Source organism: Pteropus alecto, unplaced genomic scaffold, assembly GCF_000325575.1.
Source record: "Pteropus alecto unplaced genomic scaffold, ASM32557v1 scaffold233, whole genome shotgun sequence".
Taxonomy (NCBI): domain Eukaryota; kingdom Metazoa; phylum Chordata; class Mammalia; order Chiroptera; family Pteropodidae; genus Pteropus; species Pteropus alecto.
The window spans coordinates 1,761,049-1,781,716 of NW_006434367.1; the positions used below are offsets into that span (position 1 = coordinate 1,761,049).

The window sequence follows — 20,668 nt, forward strand, 5'->3', positions numbered from 1 at the left end:
ATACAGCTTTCTCCTTCTACCTTGTTTCCTCCAAATGGAGATTTGGTAAATATGGCCATTACTCGAGAGTCCCATAGAGTGACTTCTTACCATACACTGCCTTGAACACTCTTCTAAAGCAAAACCTCAGCAAGGCCTATGACTTCTAGCCCACTTTCCCTCACCCTGACCAGGATTGCAATTGCAGTCCGTTAATTGAGTTATCTTTTCATTGTTGTAAGAATTCTTTATATATTCTAGATACTAACTTCTAATCAGATATTTGACTTAAAATCTTTTCTTCCCTTGCATGGATTGTCTTTTCACTTTCTTGATACTGAAGCACAAAAGTTTTAAATTTTGATGAAGTCCAATCTATCTTTTTTTTCTTTTATTGCTTATACTTTTAATGTCATAACAAAGAACCTGTTGCCAAGTCCAAGGCTATAAGTATTTACTCCTATGTTTTCTTCTGAGAGTTTTATAGTTTTAGCTTTTTTATTTAGATCTGTGATCCATTTCAAGTTAATAGGATCTATTTTGAGTTAATCTGGTGTGAGAGAGGGGTCAAACTTTACTCTTTTACATGTCTGTATCCAGTTTCCCCAGCACTATTTGTTGAGAAGACTGTACTTTCCCCTTTGGTCTTGGCACCCTTGAGCATAGATAGATAAATTTCTAGACTCTTAATTCTACTTTATTGACCTATCTGTCTATCTTTATATCAGTAATCCAATGTTTTGATTACTGTAGCTTTGCAATAAGTTTTGAAATCAGGAAGTGTGAATGTGGATTAATTTTTAAACACTTAAATTTTTACTCTTGTATATTTTACTAATGTCAAAATATTGACTTTTTTTTAAGCACTGTAAAATGCAAAGTGCTGTTGTAATTTTTAAACAATACAACTACAATTAGTAACAGTGTTAACAGTTGGCAGCATTTTTTTCTCAGTGGCAGGTATAGTAATGATGGATTGGTCTTACCATTTGTTATTAGCATTTTAGATTAGATGAACTATGATAGGTAGAGTTGGTGGATTCATATCGGTTTTGTAAGGCAGATAAGTCTTAGAAAAATAGGTGATCATGGAGGAGTTGAGTGTTTATAGTGATGGGTCACTACAGTATAATCAAGGAGGAAATTGAAGACCCGAGGGAAGCTATAGATTGTGAGAAAGCAGTGGGCCTAATGGGCTGGAGAGCTCAGAAGTAGGTGAAGAATTGGTTGCGGGAGGTGCTTAAGTACGTGGGCAGGCCAGACTGGCTAGAGGGCGAGCGGTCAGAGTAGGCTGCTTGAGGCTGGTTGTTTTAGAGGAACCTTGGCAGTGGTGGTCATGTCAGAGTGTAGCAAAAGGTCATTGAAGAGGTGGGTCAGGCAACTGAGATACCAAGATCTGTACAGATGTGGAAGACACTAAGCAAATAGTGCCTGTCGGGGAGGAGAAGGCTAGAATGGCTGCCTCATGGCAGGAGCCTCAATGAGTAGGGGTTTTTCAAGCAGAATTGTTTGGACAGTAGTAAGGGGGTATGAGGTAGACCCCAACTCCACCTGGTCTGGAGGGAAAGGTAAAAAGCCTTCAAATTGAGAGTTTTCAGGGACAGCCAAATTTCACTTCGGGCAAGGAGGTGAAGGAAGTATTCAGGGAGGAGCTTGAGGTGGTGGGGGTCTGTTGATCACAGATCTGGAGTTCAGAGAGGAGGCTGTAGAGGGACATGAGTTATGTTAGGGGATGTGCTCAGCGCAGTATAGATATGAAAACCCCAGAAGTCAAGGCAGGGGAGGATGACGGGAGACTTGGACTTCTGGTGAGTGAAGTAAAAAGGTTATGAGGCATGGGGAGTTTGTCTCTCAATCTCAGTAGGGGCAGGTGATAGAGTGAGACCTTGAACTCTGTCAGCTGATGGTGAAGCAAAGAGGTAGGTGTTCTTTCTTCCACCTAAATTAGTGGCCTAAACATGGGGGGACATGCTGAGTGGGACAGAATATGGGTTCAGGGACCTCACAGCTGCTTCCTGTTGCAGCAGGGCTGAGGGCACCGTTGGTCACGCTGGGGTGATCGCTGAGTGGACTTGTGTAGGTCTTTCTGTGTATTGCCTAGATCTTTTAGTAAGTCTCTGCTTGTTAATAACTGCCTCAGGCACAAAATGTGAACCGGAGTAGTATGAACTTTTAAATGGAATATAAAGTTTACAGCACAACTATGTTATCTTTTTGTAGGCCAAAATTATGTTGTATTAATTTGTTGATGTTATAAAAATTGAAGGTATTGTTAGTACTTATTACATATACAATAATTTATGAGATTATAGATTTTATTTGTTCACTTTAAATCAATTACCTGCCAAGTTACTCATCACTTGCCACTTCTTTGCTACTTGTAACTTTTAATATATATACCATAAAGTGTTTAACACAAAAAGATTGTCTTCCTGTGGGAAAAGAGACTTGATCTTTATTTTTTATTAGGAGGATAAATAATATTCACTTGTTAAGTGACTCGAGTCCGAGACTTATTTGCCCTTTATATTTTTATCTAGGTCCGAGACTTATTTGCCCTTGCTCGGAAGAATGCCCCTTGCATTCTCTTCATTGATGAAATAGATGCCGTGGGAAGGAAGAGAGGAAGAGGCAACTTTGGGGGCCAGAGTGAGCAGGAGAATACACTCAATCAGTTGCTTGTGGAAATGGATGGTGAATATTCAAGTCTTTTGTATTTTAAACACTAATTATTTTACATATTATATCTAAAAGAAGAATCCTTATATTGATATTAAATACCAAAAAAATAAAAAAGGGCATTTTCTAAAACAAACAGCCCTTTTAAAGGCTCTTTATACCAGTACAGATAATAGCAAAATATTCTTGACTGCCATAACTTAGTATTGGTGTTAAGATGGTATCTGTACCTGGTGTTGAATGAGAGAAAAATTGGTGAAATGATTCATGAAAGAATTACAGTCTCATCTCACAACTATTTATGATTCTGAAGCATCATGAAAACCCATGTGTAACCAAGTGTGAATTTGGCAGATTTTGAATACTCTTACTAAAAGAATATCAGTCTTTCCACATTAGTCAGCATTTTTTTTTTATTTTTTGGAAAGCCAATTGTTAGGATGTGTCACGTCCTTCCTGCTGTAAGATATGTGGATGCTATCTGATGCTCAGAAAGGGGAGGCACAGTGCCAAGTATTGAGTGGTTTACATTACTGAGTGGATATAGTATCCAAAATCAGAAATTATAGCTCCTCCTCCACTCTGCAGTCATCAGTCCAGGTGTAGTTCCACATGTTTAAATCTGAGAACCATATTTGGGAAAAATCAGCACCTGAACTCTTTTAATGCCAGGGTTCTGAGGGTGAAGGCTCAGTGGGCCATGGCCTTGACATTTGAGAATGGCCAATAAAACCGAACAAGTTGAGCCTGGAGAAGAGGTTGGAGGTGGAGGTTGATACCTGTCTTTAAATATGCAAATGGTTGTACATGGCCCAGGGAGTTTAAACACATCATTTGCAAATTGCAAATTTAATCTTACTGATTTTAAAACATTTTTAAAATTGACAACATAATCTAATTTTCTAATTAAAAATTAAAATCTTTTGGTAATTCATCTTTAGAAAATTGGTTCTTAAAATTTTAAGTTGTATATGATTAATATTAACATTAAGGATAAGATGAATAATATGAAAAATCATTTATGTTTGTGACTTAAAAAGCATTAGATAATTGAAAAAATTTTTGAAGTGAACATATCCTCAAGATTTTATTATCTTTATAATAAAACAAAATATGAAGCTTAGAACTGGATTACTTGGCCCTTTCTCTTCTTATCTTTTCTCAGTTAAAAATGCTTCTATCTCTTAATAGTCAGTATTCTCTTAGATATGCATTTGAGCTCAGCACATTCAAGCCTCAGGACAATTTTCTTTGTATTTTTAACTTTTTTATGGCTTAGTCTGCCCACCATAACTACTCTGCTTCCTGTCATAACACCACTTTCCCTGCACATACAGAGGATCCTTGCCACACTTCTTACAGAAAGCCCGGTGGGTTTTAGGAATGTTCACTATGTTTGCAACAGCCCTATCAGCATGGAAAGCAAAAAAAATTTTTAAGCAGCAGTATATCTATAGTATTCATACATTCTTAACAGGCACACTTATTTTCTGCCCCATGTTATTTAATAATGGTTGCATCTTTGTTATTATTTTTTAGGTTTTAACACAACAACGAATGTAGTCATTTTGGCAGGCACCAATCGACCAGATATCCTAGACCCTGCACTGATGAGGCCAGGCCGCTTTGATAGGCAAATCTTTATTGGTAAGATGATTTTCACAGGGTTCAGTCCAGTTTTCATGAGGATATCACTGTTTCATTATTTTTTTTTACCTTAAAAATAATTTCTCAAGGACCACCGGACATAAAAGGAAGAGCCTCTATTTTCAAAGTTCACCTCAGACCACTGAAACTGGACAGTGCCTTGGAAAAGGAGAAACTGGCAAGAAAACTTGCATCCTTAACTCCGGGGTTTTCGGGTGAGTGCAATGTAACCTGCTGTTCTGTTTATAAGTCCTTTAAATCAATGACAATTAGCAGATATCAGTTCACTTTGTTGTTACCTCTCACCTTGGGGCTTCTTAAGTATATAGTTTACTTTTTATTATGGGAAATTTCAAATGTAAAACAGAAATTGAGAAAATAGTGTAAAGAACCCTCCGCACATATCACCTAGCTTTAGGGACAGCTCATACGTCATGTCCAACCCTACCTATACGCTCACCCTCTTCTGTCTCTGGATAATTTGCGACAAATTTCTTAACAGCAGATCATTTTATCCATAAATGTTACAGAAATTATCTGGGTTTTTAAAAAACAACTCTATTAAAATAACATACCATAAAATTTACCTGTGTGTGAAGTATACAATAGATTTTAGTATATTTACTAAATACAGAGTTATGCAGCCAATCACTATAATTTAAAAACATTTTCATCACCTCAAAAGAACCCATTAGCGGTCACTCCCTTTACTCCTAGCCCTAGGCAACCCATAATCTACTTTCTGTCTCTAGATTTTCCTATTCTGGACTTCCATATAGATGAAGTTATATAACATGTGGTCTTTTGTGCCTGGCTTTTTTTATATAGCCTGATTTTTTTCAGAGTTCCTCCATGTTGTAGCATGTGTCAGAACTTCCTTTTTTTATGGCCGTGTTATAGTGCATTGTATAGATATACCACATTTTATTTATCCATTCTTCATTTAATGAACATTTGTGTTGTTTCTGTCATTTGGTTATTGCGAATTGCTGCTGTTAACATTCTTGTACGGATTTTTGTGTGGTCTTATGTTTCCATTTCTCTTGGTTATATACTTAGGAGTGGAATTGCTGAATCACTTTTTTGAGAAACTACCAAATTGTTTTCCACAGTGGCTGCACCATTTTACATTCCCATGAGCAGTGTATGAGGGTTTCAGTTTCTTCACATCTTGGCCAATGCTTGTTATTGTCTGCCTTTTTGACTATAGCCATACTAGTGTATGTGAACTGGTGTCTCAGGGTTTTCATTTTTACTTCTCTAATGACCAGTGATGTTGAGCATCCTTTAAGGTGCTTATTCCAAGAGTTTTTAAATGTAAAATGTGATCATTTCTTGCTGTTCCCTATCTCCCTCTTCTAAACTTAAAATGAAATAAAAAGGAACATTTGAAAAGTATGAGATTATATACAGTATGGTCAGAGGAAGGTTGGCATCTTAAACATCCCAGGGGTCGTTTTTACTTTTACTTTTTATTTGTTTTTGTCTTTGAACTTTATAACGTTTTAATATTTATTTAATGAGTACATATATTGCATTACCGTATACTCTGTCTGAAAAGTGAATTCAAAGAGCCTTATAGATCTAGAAAGCATTTGGCACGTTTCATATTTTACTTGTATTGTTTAACTGAATGTACTAGGTTATTTTAATGTTTGTTTTTCATTATATTTTAGCATATTGTATAATATCCACATAAATCACATTCCAAGCAGAGGTGGAACTAAGTTAATGGGAATTTTTAAATACAATCTTAATTTGCTGTTATATGAGCATATTATCTGTAAAGATAAATATTGGCCTATAATTATCTATTTACTACGAATACTTGCATCTCAGTTTAAGGGCCAGGATTGTACCAGGCTGTTATCGAATGCTGGAATACCTCAGGGTTATTATGAATCACACTAAATTATATTTACATAAAACTCTTATCTAGTTCTGCTGGTTGAGAAATTGACTATGGATTTGGTTGTCCATAACATGTGACTAATCAGTTTGATTATACATATTTGGTGGGTATGCTGTTCTGTATGTTTATTTTGTAGGAGCTGATGTGGCCAATGTCTGTAATGAAGCTGCTTTGATTGCTGCAAGACACCTTTCAGATTCCATAAACCAGAAACACTTTGAACAAGCAATTGAACGAGTGATTGGTGGTAAGGCAACTGAATGTAACTTAAGTCAGAAGGCTGATGAAATGAATTTGAGGCCAGGGATTTCTCTGTTTCGGCTAGATCTAGAAGCAAAAGTATATATTTTCCCAGCCTTGGGGCTCACCATGTACCTGCTATCTTCCTTTGGTGCTGTGAGCTTCCTGTCCTCCTATGCGGCCTGCATGACAATGATGGTGTAGGTGCTGGGTGAGTCTGAGATAGCAGGCCATGCACTGCCTTTCTCACACAGGCAGCGAGCAGCGAGCAGCCTTCCCTTGAATTACACCAATCCAGTTTTCTTGTGAATGCTCACAACCTTCCTGTTTCCAAAAATTCTATCACATGAGTTAAATGTGCTCTGCACTAGATATAGGTGATAGATAAACAATTGCAATGACTCTTTAACCAGGAAATGCTCACCACACCAGCACAGTGTTTTCCTTGCTTTCTAGAGAGTTTTCAGCTTGATACTCATAAAAAGGAAACTAGCAATTCGAGAACTTGGGCATTCAAAAGAGGGAAAAGACTGCTTTTAGAAAGTCTGCACAGAAGAGGATTTAAACTGGATTAATAGATAAATGGAATACTGTGTGAAAGTAGCATGAACAGAAGGTGGTTTGGTGATGGCAGTGTTACACCCTGTGTTTCATGGAGGGAAAGTAAACTGGTCAGGCTCAAGTTCCTGTGGGAAATAAGGCAAAGTTGGAAAAAGGTATTTTAGTCTAGATTTTAGAAAGCCTTGAATGTTAAGCTCAAGGACTTTTTAAGTATCCTATAGCCACTATTGAACTAATGTGGGTTTTCTCCTGAGCCACTAAGTAATGCAGTAAGTTATTGTTTAGGCAAATGAGTCTGACCAAAGAAGAGGGAAGCATCTGGAGGCAAGGAACCTTGTAGTCATTCACGGGAGAGAGCAAGCAGAAAAAAGGACAGCCAGAAAACTTGCAAGAAGAATGGGGTGCTCTGAGGTGTCTGGTTTGTTAGAAAATGAGATGTGCTGAATTTGAGATTGTAGGTGTCTGCATGGAACTCTGGCGCACTGCAGAAGCATAGGCTTTGGTTCCTGTGGTGCATGAGAGGGCTCAGGGAGCAGGTGCCTGGTGGAAGGAGCAGGGCCCCACAAAGTGAGCATTGCCAAATGTTTATATTTGGTAGCAGAGAAGAGGAAAGTCAGCAAAGTCACTAAAGCTGCTTATGTGCTACAGGCCCAAAAGGTGCATCAGCATTTAAGACCAGGAAGACGTGCCATTAAAGGAGACCCAGGAGGTTTTAAGAGGAGAAGGGAGACAAGAGCGAGAGCATGTTTATACAGGAAGAGTTGTCAGCAGGATCAAGTGATGTGGGGAGAATGACCTTTTGGTTGGGCAGTGAGACTGTTCTTGGTGACTTTTGACATGATAGTTTCAGTTGATTAGAGAGTACAAAGCCAGATTAATGGAGATTCCAGTGAGGATCTAGAGCTAGAACAGCAGTGTGCTCAGCCTGGGTTAGGCGCTAAATAACTATTGAATGAATGAATAGACCATTTATTCTAGACATTTGTTAAAGAACATCCAGGAGGTAGAGACCCAAAGGAGACCCAAGGTGGTAGAGTTGTAGGTAGAATTAAACAAAATAAATCACTATAGAGATGTGTAAACTGCATATTTGTGGCTTTTTAGGTCGGGGGGAAGCTATGAGTGCTTAGAACAAAGTGAGTGTGAAAGAACAGGGTGGCGGATAGAGTACTCTGAAGTGAGTGGGTGTTTACCTGTTCACAGCTCAGCCATGGGCAACCCTTGTTCCGTAATTATATACAGAAAGTGAAAAATTCCTGTGATAAACTATGGGGAAATTTTTAAAAGTCTTGTTTTCTCAGGTAAGTAAGAACTGTTTATTTTTGGAAAACAAAGCTTTTCCAAAGGCTTGTTTATACACACTACAATTTCCTATCCTGGGATATACTTCCCACCTATGGTATACACTTGTCTTACACTGTATCACTGGGAACATAGTGCTCTTTTTAAATCTTCTAGACTCTTTTATGTTTTCACTTGAGAAATTCTTTCAGGTGAGTTATGTTGAACACAGCAAAACTACTTTTGTCATGGTGTGATGGTTTGTATTAGTACAGACTGTGTGGTTGGTTTCTACATTACGAAGGTGCATACAAGGTTCAGCACCCACGTTTATCCAAGCCAGAGAAGAATCACACTTGAATTAGGTGTCCTTCAGTTCTGTAGTTGACACATGAGCCCAGTACATCTTAATCGTCTCTGATCTACCCTTCTGTTGCTTTGTCTGGCTGTTGGAACCCCTTGGGCTGTTTGATGAGTGTGCTGGGTGCTGCAGCATTGGCTTGACTGAGTCAGTATTTTCAGATATTTAGCTCAGTCCTACTATCGTTTTCCTTCCATCAGGAATGGAAAACAGGCAGTGTCTCATGGCAAACATCTTTGTTTACCCAGTGCTTGATAATTCTGAATATTTAGACTGAGCAGTGAGTTCTTTCCAGACTTCTTTGTTTTCTATGAATTGCATATGTTTTAAGTTGACCTAAGTGCTGAATTTTATTTTGCATTTCTGATTATTTCCCCAAACAATATGTGACTCAAAAGAGTGGGAGAGTTAGGAGGAAAATGGGCCTGGATGTAAGGATAGTAACTGTGTTTTTGCTTTAGCTGGGCGTATTTTGAAGTTGATTTTTTGCTTTTATTGTTACCTTGATTGGTAATTTTTGGATAATTGGAAGCATCTTAATCTCTAAATCACCTTTTGGATGAGGCAGTATTGTATTACTGTCTTTTTATGTCATTTTCACTAAAGCAGTGGTTTTGGTTTTCTGTTTTTATTTTGTCAGGCTTAGAGAAAAAAACCCAGGTTCTGCAGCCAGAGGAGAAGAAAACTGTGGCATACCACGAGGCAGGTCACGCGGTCGCCGGTTGGTATCTGGAGCATGCAGACCCACTTTTAAAGGTAAAGCAGTTTATGTTGAACAGCAGGCAAGCCAAATGATTGTGTGAGAAATAGCTTGAGGAAACTGCATTGCCATAAAGGATAAATAGATGAGATGTTTAAATTTAAGGATAAATAGATGAGATGTTTAAATTTAAAGAAATTTAGCAAAAATATCTGGTAATAATAGTGGGATAAAGTGGTTATACAAACATTCCCACAGATAAGTTATGAAGTTTTGGAAAGAAAACTACAATTAAAAGGGACTGAAAAGTTTTCAAAAGCAGACCAAGGCCGGAGGAGAGTTTACTCTCGAAAAGCAGTAGGTACCATGAGTTAGAATTGGGTGCTTCTGGCTTTATTGCTTAAGAGTTTTCCACAGCGAGTGGTGAAAAATGCTGGCCTTACCATATTGAGGAGACAGAGAAGAAAGTTTAGGATTTGAAGAATACTGAAAATTTGACAGGAAAATCCTGGAAGCAAGAAAGCTACAGAGGGGCAAGACCCAAATCTAAGTAGAAACTGCCCAAATCTTTGGTTGACCACTAAATTATGTCTACCCAGGGAAACCTCAGAGAGCCTGAGCAGAGAGCAAAGAGACAGAGGGTGAGATTGTTAAATTTTCTGCTTTTTCAACTGCATGTTAAAAAATACAGCATGAATGACAGGAAGCAGCCTAACTAACTTGCAGTGTTGAGTCAGCTGGAAATTGATACGAATTTCCTGAAGAAAAGGGACCACAGAGAAAATAACATTAAAGTATACATAAAACATCCTAAATAATCTAAAAAGAAGCCACTAGACCTAGTAAGTGCAGTTAGCAAGGTTGCAGAAATCAAAGTCCATATACAAAGACCAATTGTATTTCTGTATATTCGCAGTGAACAATTGGAAGATGAAATTTTAAAATTCAATTTCATTTACAACAGCATCCAAATACATGAAATACATAGAGATAAATTTATCAAAATATTTGTAGGATCTGTACATTGACTTAAACAAGACCTAAATAAAAGTAGAGGTACACCTGTTCATGGAATGTTATGATGTCAGCTCTCTCCAAATTGATCTGTAGTTTCAATGCAATCTATCATCATTATAACAGACTTTTTTATGGAAATTTACATGATGCTCTAAAATTTGTATGGAAATCCAATATCAATTAGAATAGCCAAAACAATTAAGTTAAAAGGATTACACTAACTGATTTTAAGATTTCATATACAGCTACAGTAATGAAGACTAGTATTAGTGAAAGGACTGACACATAGATCTGGTGAGATGGAATAGAGTCTAGAAATAGACCTTAATATAATTGGTTAATTGATTTTCAACAGAGATACCAAGGTAAGTCAAGGTGAGGAGGATTATCTTACCAATAACTGGTTCTGGCAACTCATTGTTTATATGAAAAAAAGTAAACATCAACTCTCATATCATGTAAGTACTGCGCACTAACCGATTGCGCTACTGGAGCTCCCAGCACTCGTAGCCTCTGCAAAATAAATAATTCGGAGTAGGTCATAAAAGCTACAACTATAAAACTTCTAGAAGAAAACCTAGAAAAAGTCTTTATAACTTTGGGTAGCCAGAAATTTCTTAGGACACAAAAGCAGTTGATAAATGGGATCTCATCAGAATTAAAAACTTTTTGTCTTCGAAAGACATCACTAAGATGAAAGGCAAGCCATACACTCTGAAAATACTTGCAGTACACATATGTGAAAAAGGACTTGTATCTAGAACATATAAAGAACTCTTAAAACTCAATAATAAGAAAACAAGCAACCCAGTGATAACCCGTAAACTGGGCAAAAGATGTGAATATATTTTTCACAAAAGTTGGTATATGAATAGACATTAAGCACATGAAAATTTCAATATTATTAGTCACCAGGGAAATGCAAATTAAGTCATAAGAAAATAGTGAATGGTTAAAATTTAAAAGCCAGTCCTAAGTGTTGGTAAGGATGTGGAGCAGCTGGAACCCTCACACATTACTGATGGAAATGTGAAATGATGCAACCATTTTGGGAAACAGTGTGGCAGTTTCTTATAAAGAGAAATGCTACCATGTGACCAAAAGATCCCACACCTAGATATTTACCTAAGAGAAATGGAAACAATGACTCTTCCTACTTTATTAATTATAGTGACAAACTGGAAACAACCCTGATGTCTCTCTGGGATGAAATGGTTATGTGGTATGTTTATACAGTGGAGTGCTGCACAGCAGTAAAAATGAATGAACTGTTAATACACACAATCGGAGTAAATCTCAGAAACAGAGAAACTGGACATAATAAAGTACATACTATATAATTCCGTTTACATGCAATTCTAGAAATTGTAACTAATCCACAGAGACTGAAAGGAGATCTGCAGTTGCCTGAGGGTGGGGGCGAGGTTGACTACAAAGAGACAAAAGGGAACTTTTAGGAGATGAAGAGAGTATGTTGGATCTTCATTGTGGTAGGAGGTTATGTTTGTCAAAACTTATTGAACTGTACACTTTAAATGGCTGCATTTTTTATATATAAATCATCTCACAATAAAGCGGACTTTTTTTTCTAAGAATTAAAAGAATTTACTCAATTGCAAAAAGAGGTCTAGAAAAGAAAACGAAGGCTGCTGAACATCATGGTCTGCCTTACCCCTTCAGCCGTGCCCGTGATTGTAGATGACAGTCAAGTTGAATCTAGTCTGCACTGTATTCAAGCTCACTCGCCAGCAGTCTTTTGTCAAAACTGAATAGTTTCAATTGAGTTTTATAAAAAGACAATACTTTCTAGAACTCTTAATGTGAAGTTATTGCTCCTCAGAGTAAATATTCCTCCAGAACAGTCACTCCTGCTAGATCTCATGTAGCCAAGGCTGATGGATTGCTCAGCTGGTGTGTTTATTTTTTATCAGTGAGTTTAGCTGTTAAAAAAAAAAAAAGTGATCAAGTCTATATTTGGTGGTAGAATCTCCAACAGTTTGTATGTTTTTTGCTTGCCAGGTGTCTATCATCCCAAGGGGCAAAGGACTGGGTTATGCTCAGTATTTACCCAAGGAACAATACCTGTACACCAAAGAGCAGCTCTTGGATAGGATGTGCATGACTCTGGGGGGCCGGGTGTCAGAAGAAATCTTCTTTGGAAGAATTACAACTGGTGCTCAGGATGACTTGAGAAAAGTGACTCAGAGCGCATATGCCCAAGTAAGTATGAATTAGAGTGCTTCTTCCTCATCTTCTCACATTTGCATGAGAAATGATCATTCATGAATGTCACTGAAACAATACTGTTAGATTTGAGTGGTTTAGACTTTCAGGCAAGGATTATTTCTTAAATCCTTTTTTAAGTAGTCAAAACTTATGAAAAGAAATGATTTTATTTGAGTATTCCTGTTATTCATGTTAGCTCTTCGGGGTCTATGACTTTCTTAGTCCTTTTTAATTACTCATTTAAAATACATATATTTTTTATTGTTTTCTTTACCTTCTATTTTTAAGGGCATTATTTGTTGTTGTTTGCTCTTCTTTTTAGATTAATCTTTGTTTTTAAAATATTTTTTATATGTTTCCTCTATTCTAGCACCTCATCTGAGTTTTTCTGATTTTGATTTGTTATTCCGTCATATTTTCTGTGATTTTCCTGATTTAGTCTATTTTGAAGTAGTACGTTGTAGTTTTCATCTGTTCTATGGACATGTCTTCCCATCGGCTTTATCTGTGGAGACATTATTCTCCTTTTTTCTTATAACTTCATAAAAGATTTTTCTTTTGCCTATTTTTTACATGAAATTTGTTTTCCTGACTTCTTAGGAGCTTTCCTAGTTTTATAGCTTTTGAATTCCCTTTTCTGTTATTTTCACGAAGTTTTTAAAAATGTGCTTCCTACTTTCTGAGTTCTCCTGGCTTTGTTCCTGCTCCCCACTTTTATCTGGGCCTTCTCTTTTCCACTCAGTTTGGATTTTACTTCCAGAAATTTCCTCTTACTGTGGGGCTTATTCTGGTTAGTTTTGGGAGCTCATGGCCCAGAACGAGCCAGCCTCCTCGCATAGTCTCCTGGCCCCCTGGACTCGGGGAATAGGGAAGTACAAATGCCCCTTCCAGGTTCACTTGTTCTCAGGTTGGCAAAGCGCTCTTTGTAGGAAGAGCCTGGAGAGTTTAAGGGTTCTTATTTTCTTGGTGCTCTCAGATGCTTATTGCTTCTACTTGCCCTTGTGCAGAGAGTGATATCATGCAGGTCTCATAGCTGTTGAGATTTGTCCCCACTTGTTTCTCACCTGATTTTGTTGTAGAAGTTGTCTATGGCTTCTAGTCTTATGTTCCTAGTTGAGGAATTTCAGACACTATTCATTGCTGCCACCATCTACACAGAACACCCTTATCCAGTCAGCCAACTCAAGGTTGCCATGTAGATTTTGCCAGGTTGAAGAGTAGTATTGTAGTGAAGTGTGGAGAGTTAATGTCATTATAAAGAAAGACTAATTGGCAGTTTATAAAAATACGTTAGCCTGTCAGCACAAATGGATGTCTCCCACTGATCATGTATTCTTTTTCAGATTGTTCAGTTTGGCATGAATGAAAAAGTTGGGCAAATCTCCTTTGACCTCCCACGTCAGGGTGACATGGTATTAGAGAAACCTTATAGTGAAGCCACCGCAAGATTGATAGATGATGAAGTACGAATACTTATTAATGATGCTTATAAAAGAACAGTAGCTCTTCTCACAGAAAAAAAAGCTGATGTGGAGAAGGTAGGTGCCAGTTGTACAAATAATTCTGCAGTTTTGTAGAGAAAGATTAAAGTGATGATTAACTTTTGATTGGCTTATAGATGTCAGCATTCCCTATATCTGGCAAACTCTTGGGTTCCTTCCTTCATTCTGATATTTCTGTCTGCCCTATCTTTGTGAAGTGGTGGGAATGTGGTGAGCAAAAGCAGGCATGATCCTGGCTCTTGTGGCTCTTAGGGATATGAATGAGGAATTAATGAAGTCTATTAACAACCACCAAATAATCAAATCTGTACTCTTCCTCACCAAGTATTTTACCAGTACAGTAAATCCTCACTTAATGTTGTCAATAGTTTCTGCAACTAAGCGAATGACATATAAAGAAACCAATTTTACTCTAAGCTAATTGACATAAACAAGGTCCTATGGCCTCTCATCAACATTATAACAAAACTACATTATTGAAGGCCCTGCTATACTCCTCAATTTGGAGCATAGTGAACTGATAGACATTTACTATTGTTTTTTATCTTTGGAATAAACAGGTGGTGACAGATGAAAGGGCACATAAAAGAATTAGCCAAACTTGGTAAGCAGGAAGTCACCACATGAAAACTACATTTGCTTAATTATGAGCATCCATGAATTAACTTGCTTTGTGTTTTTCAATGTTGTGCCTCATTTGATAGCACCTACAAAAGGGAAAGATCCTTTCTGAATTCAGTGGATTTCTTATATCCAGCAAACTTAAGTATTCAGAATCCATGCAGCCAGAATTGGAATTTTTTGTTCTTTGAGCATTTCACACTCTAATGAGAAAAACACAAATGAAAAGCCTTATAAAGAATTGACACAGATAAAGGAATATTCTAAGGTAGGCTATTCATCAGCAGATCTTCGGAGAAGCTTCCTGTGAGCCTGCCCTGTGCGATGGAACTCTAAAAATCTGTGACATCTTTTCATAAAAGTATAGAATGTCTGTGGTGTCTGTGAAACACTAGAAAACATGCAGCAGGAGCTCTGAGAAAGGAAAGATCAGAGTAGTCAAAGAAGGCTTCATATAGAAGATAGGGCTTAAATTTTACCTTGAAGCCTAGTCAGGTTACAGTGAATGGGAAAGGAAGGGAGAGGAGGTGCTCTCAGTCTGGAGACGTGGCAAGCAGAGAAAGGAGTAGGGGAGAGGGCAGGACTGAGCCAGCCTGCCTGGAGTAGATAATGGGCTGCAGTACCCAGGTCAAAAGCTAGGTAGAAAATTTAGAAACAATTTTAGGAATAGAAGTGACTTTCATAATGGTCTAATTCAACCCCTTGTTTTATGGTAGAGAGTCAGAGTCCTTAAAGAATCTTGAGTGGAAATGATTAAATTTCATCATTTAAAAGGAAATGTAGCAGCCATGTGCCAGCTCCAGTGGGGTGACAGAGATAAGCTCAGGGCTGTTGCAGGCATGTGTTAACATTTGTGAGATGGTGCTGGTGGTGGCAGATCTAAAAAACCAAGAGTTACTGATGCAACTTAAGATTTATTAAGTAGAGAATGAATGGGAGGAAAGCCCTCAGAATGACTCCAGGATGCCTCCTAGAGGCGGTATCTAATCCAGGGAGTAGATGAAACAGCCTGGGGCAGGGTGGGGAGAGACTGAGGGATGGGGGTGAAATTTGGTCTTGACAAAGAGGACATAAGCAGTAGGCATTTGCAAATGGAATATGCATAGGATCTCCAGGCCAGACATAGGATATTTGGGTTATGCCCCTACAGCCAGTTGTTAAAAAAGAAGGAAAGGAGCTGTAAAAGGGCGGAAAGGCTTGCCTGAGATGAATAGTTCTAGGAGGATAGAGTATGAGTACAGGGCTTCCACATGCCCACCACAGATGCTCAGATGGGTCCAGGGAATTTCACTCAGTCATCTACTTTTCCATATGTAAAGTACGTGTGCTGACAATGGTAACAAAGAAGTGTTTGTGAAGGGAAAATTGGTTCGACAGGGTGAGGATCTTGAAACACTGCAGAGTTCTAAAGTTTTGCCTGGTCCATCAGAGAAAATAAAATCTGTTAAGAATAATGTCGAGCCAGCCAGGAGATAGGGAACCTCAAGAAGAGAGGTCACTTTGCTGCTAAGACTAGTGCTTTCCAAACTCTGGGCCTCACTTTACTCATGTATGGGATGGGGAGTTGGACAAGTTGGTCTCTGAGGGCTGAGCTTTAGGAGAATAAGAATAAGCAGCTGGCATTCACTTAATAGCTTATGTGTAGCAGGTACTGCCTGAGACGTATTAACTTCTCTAAAGTCCCCTGCAACTTCAAGAAGTCACTACATTATTACCCCCATTTTACAGATGAAACTAATACATAAAGAAACACTGTTGCTTGACTTTGCTTAAGGCGTCATCATGCAGTTAGTTGGTAAGAGGTAGGACCAAGATTTGGACCCAGACATCCTGTCTGCAGAATTCTTGCTATTAACTTCTAACCAAGCCTGTGGTGTCAGCTTGGCTAGTCTGGATTGAGATGTACTGTGAGCATAAAACGCACACTGGATTTTTAAGATTTAGTATGAAAAAAAGAATGTAAAATATATCAATAATTCTTAATATTACGTGTTGAAATGATAATATTTTTGACATATTGGGTTAAAATATATTGTAACTTAAGTGATTACCCACAGTTCTGTAAATAAGCAAATGAGATTTAAAGATGGTCTAAGAATAAATCCTAAAGTTTTTATTTCTCCAAATCTTACATATACAAACAATATGTTAAAAAGTCATATTGTTTTAGTATTCTGGTTATGTTTTTTTAAAGTCTTTATCTCTCAGTGATGTAGACAAAAATATATGGATAAAATGATACATCTGGAATTTTCTTCAAAATAATCCAGGGAGTAGATGAAACAAAAGTGGCTCTAAGTTGATAATTATTGATAATGATTATGTGGGGATTAGTTATCCATTTTTTCTACTTTTATATGTATTTGAAATATTCTATAATAAAGTTTTTAAAGATTGAATAGACAGAAAATTTTCATATGGTATTTTTAAAAACATAGTATTTAATGTAAACTACAGACATGTTAAATTTCTAAGTAGGGAGTTACCTACTAAATCTATTTTATGAGATCAGAGGAGTACTTCGTTATCTTTATGGTAGTCAGATGCTCTGATATAACTACTCTCCCCTGCATTCCTGATGGTGTCACTCACATCCGTACACGTGCTTGGCCAGGTATCCCCTTTTCAGTGGCCTGTTAAAATGTGTAGTGTCAAGTTTGTGGTTCTGCCATACAAATGAATAGATCTTTAAGATACAAATTTTTATATTAATCTTCCTGGCTTCATTTTATGTATTTGCCCTTGTTTGTCATGATTATATTTTACTAACTTTAAAATTTTCCTGCCCATCCTATTTCTGTTCTTTCCAACTTATCCCCCAACCACTTTCTTACGTATCCTTCTAGAATTTCTTTATATATGTACACATAAAGAAATGTATTTTTCTTTCCTTTAGAAAGAGAACATAGCGTTCTATAGACATTTTTGTTACATTCACTTTTCTCATTGAATATGTCCCTCCGAGATGTACATAGATGAGAGAGATACTTTATTGCAGGCACATAATCGTTCATTGTGTGAATGTAACAAATGTATTTAGCCACTCCCTTACTGATGGACATTTGTTTTGCCAGTATTTTGCACGTTACTGCAAAGTTATGTGACCTTTTATATATATCTTTTTCAGTGGTCTTAAACCTTTTTGGGGGATGGGGTTGGCTATAAATAAAAACATTTAACTTTAACTAGACTTTGCTGAGTAACTGTTTAATTGGAATTGTTCATGTTTCAGGTTGCTCTTCTATTATTAGAAAAAGAAGTATTAGATAAGAATGATATGATTGAACTTTTGGGCCCCAGACCATTTGCAGAAAAATCTACCTATGAAGAATTTGTGGAAGGCACTGGCAGCTTGGATGAGGACACTTCGCTTCCAGAGGGCCTTAAGGACTGGAACAAAGAGCGGGAAAAGGAGAAAGAGGAGCCCCCAGATGAGAAAGTTGCCAACCAGATCCAAGGAGCCAGGCCATTTTAACTTGTATTGTGGTTTCAATTTGCCCATTAGTTCAACTCTGGCTTTTTCTCAGAATGAGAACACTGCTAAGTTGATCTTGAGCAGCTGCTGACCAGTTGAAGTGGTGGAAAAGAGGAATACTTAATCTTCAGCCTCGGGGGTCCCAGTAGGGGTGGTAGGGTGATTCTCCCTACCCCAGGCTCAAGCCAGAGCTGGGAGAGTGGAGACTGGTGCCTGGCGCTCTCTCCCTGTCAATGAAGCCAGCTGCACGAGTGTCAGGGAGAGGAATCGGAAAGCTTGCCGATGTGGGAGAGGTCTGTTGTTCACTTTCCATCACCCACTCTTCATTCCCATTTCCCTTCAGAGGCTGTGAAATTAAATTGGAGTCCTGATAAGAATATTTTAATTTGACTAATACTTTAAAGATTGAATCCCGATCACATGTTGCTGTTTTAATGGAATGGTTTTCTACAGAACTGTAACATATTTAAAAATATGAATGTATTATGTAAATATGGCTTATTTACATCAAAAATAAAGTGTAAACAGTACTTTTTTTCTTCTGAGCACACAGAAGTCACTGTTTATGCTTGGGATACTTTCTTTGAGAAAACAAAATGTCATTCTTTCCGCTTCTCATCAGCTCCCACAGGAGAGTGAGGAACTTCTAGATTTGTGTGTCCTGGAATGATGAACTCTAGATATAAAGTGTGTTGACACCAAGTCCATCAGTGCAAGAATCTGTGATAATGACATCAGTTTACATTCTCACTAGACTGGTCATGCCCACAGCTGGTCACACTATCTAGGTCTGGAAGTCAGTGTGTAACCATAGTGGGTCTTGTCCCAAGCCATCACTTGGCTTTCAGAGAAGGTGACACTAAGCTAGGAAGGCCCCTGTGCCCTGTATCTCCCATGACTTCCCAGACTTTCTGAATTGGAAGCTGTTACTATAACTATTAGCAGGGTGTGTATGGTCCCAAAGGAGCAAGAGGGCTGCAGCATTTCAAGCCTCAGTCAGATGCTTAACAAAATATGGCATGAGGAATATGCACCAAGTCTTCAAATGCCACTATTTGGACTTGGAGGTACCAAACATTTTTAATTTATTAATATTTTTTTAGCAGCCTCCTTTAATGTTATTCCAGTTTGCCTTGTGTATTCTTGATGTCCTCAAGTATGTTGTGGGAACAGTGACTTCTCAGACTTAAGGTACAGAACCGAGTGGCATCTCTGGAGCAGCACTGGGCTGATGGGGTGGGAGGTGGCCTGGGCAGGCCACTCCATCATGTGACCACTCTTCCAGGAGGGCCAGAGATGCTGAACTCCAGCTTGCCAGCTACAGAAGCAGCTGTCCACTAACAGCAGTACTGTCAGAGACCTGTGGAAGCCACATTGACTACATCCTTTCCTCAGAGGATGCTCGTGGGAGATAGTGAGGAATTGTTTTAAGGCTCGACCATCAGGGTGTTTAGCGTGCTGTTCTCCACACAAACAGGAGAGGAGATATTCTGTACCCCTTCAATGCACTGTAAGGAGGTACCAGTGAGTGCTATTCTGGCAGGCCTCAGCTGCAAGGCCTCCTGGCTGGAATAAAGTGAGCTGTGCTAAATGTAAGTCTTGTTTGATTCAGTAAGAAAAGTGACAAAGCTGTGCGTGAGAATTGGTCAGCTGATAACCCACTTCTCCCCATGTTCTGGGATGAGCTATGATCAAGCACTGCAGTCAGACCGCTGGCCCATATGGCCTGGAGAAGCTCCTGCAGCCCTCAGCAGGCCTTGTCTGTACAAGAACGGTCACACCTGCACCCCGTGGCACTGTGGTGTTACCTGTGTTGGGGCCTCAGTAGAGCTTGGCCCACAGCAGGTGCTCACAGCATTCGTCTTCTCTTCCAAGGTCAATCCATCCTAGCATATTTCCAAGTTAGATGGGGATTCTTATTGTAGCCTCACAAAACAGTTCAGATCTCTGCAAAAAAGATCTCACCTCAGTTCAAGTCATGCTCCCATGTTTAGTGATTCACTTTGTCTGCCCAAAGCTGGGGCTTAGCACAAAATAAATGTGGTTCCTGGATGTGAACCACTGCATCACAGCACTGGTGTTCTGCCTGATGGGGCTAGGTCACACTGTGGGGTGCCCCTAGACCTCAGTGACTCTAAGATACAAAGGCTTGTTTCTCTTTTGCCCTTTGTCCAACAAACGTCGGGGGGCTCTGCTCGAGTTACTCAGGGACTAAGACTGATAGAAATGCTGGGTCATCTTTACAGGAGGAATTCGGGTCCTCACTCAGGAGGTGGAGCAGAGGGCAAAGCACTAACATTTGCTTCCACCTGGAAGTGACATGCCACTCACATTCTTTTGGCTAAAGCAAAGTCACATGTTCATAGCTAACTTCAAAGGGGGCAAGGACAAATAACCAGTGGTGAACGGCAGTGTCTGCCAATGATAAAAATAGCATGGTCTTGTCCTGTGGAATTTGACTTTACAA

General features: G+C 38.6%; 1 protein-coding gene across 1 annotated transcript in view; it reads left to right on the forward strand.

Annotated features, from left to right (window-relative positions):
- The window catches only part of AFG3L2 (AFG3 like matrix AAA peptidase subunit 2), a 30,670-nt gene extending 11,924 nt beyond the window's left edge, over positions 1–18,746 (forward strand). Inside the window, 8 exon segments of the mRNA XM_025044882.1 lie at positions 2,520–2,673; positions 4,198–4,305; positions 4,395–4,520; positions 6,354–6,464; positions 9,301–9,416; positions 12,397–12,597; positions 13,947–14,141; positions 17,959–18,746. Coding sequence (XP_024900650.1) covers positions 2,520–2,673; positions 4,198–4,305; positions 4,395–4,520; positions 6,354–6,464; positions 9,301–9,416; positions 12,397–12,597; positions 13,947–14,141; positions 17,959–18,201 — 1,254 coding nt within the window. The 3' untranslated portion in view covers positions 18,202–18,746.
- The last annotated feature ends 1,922 nt before the right edge of the window (positions 18,747–20,668 follow it).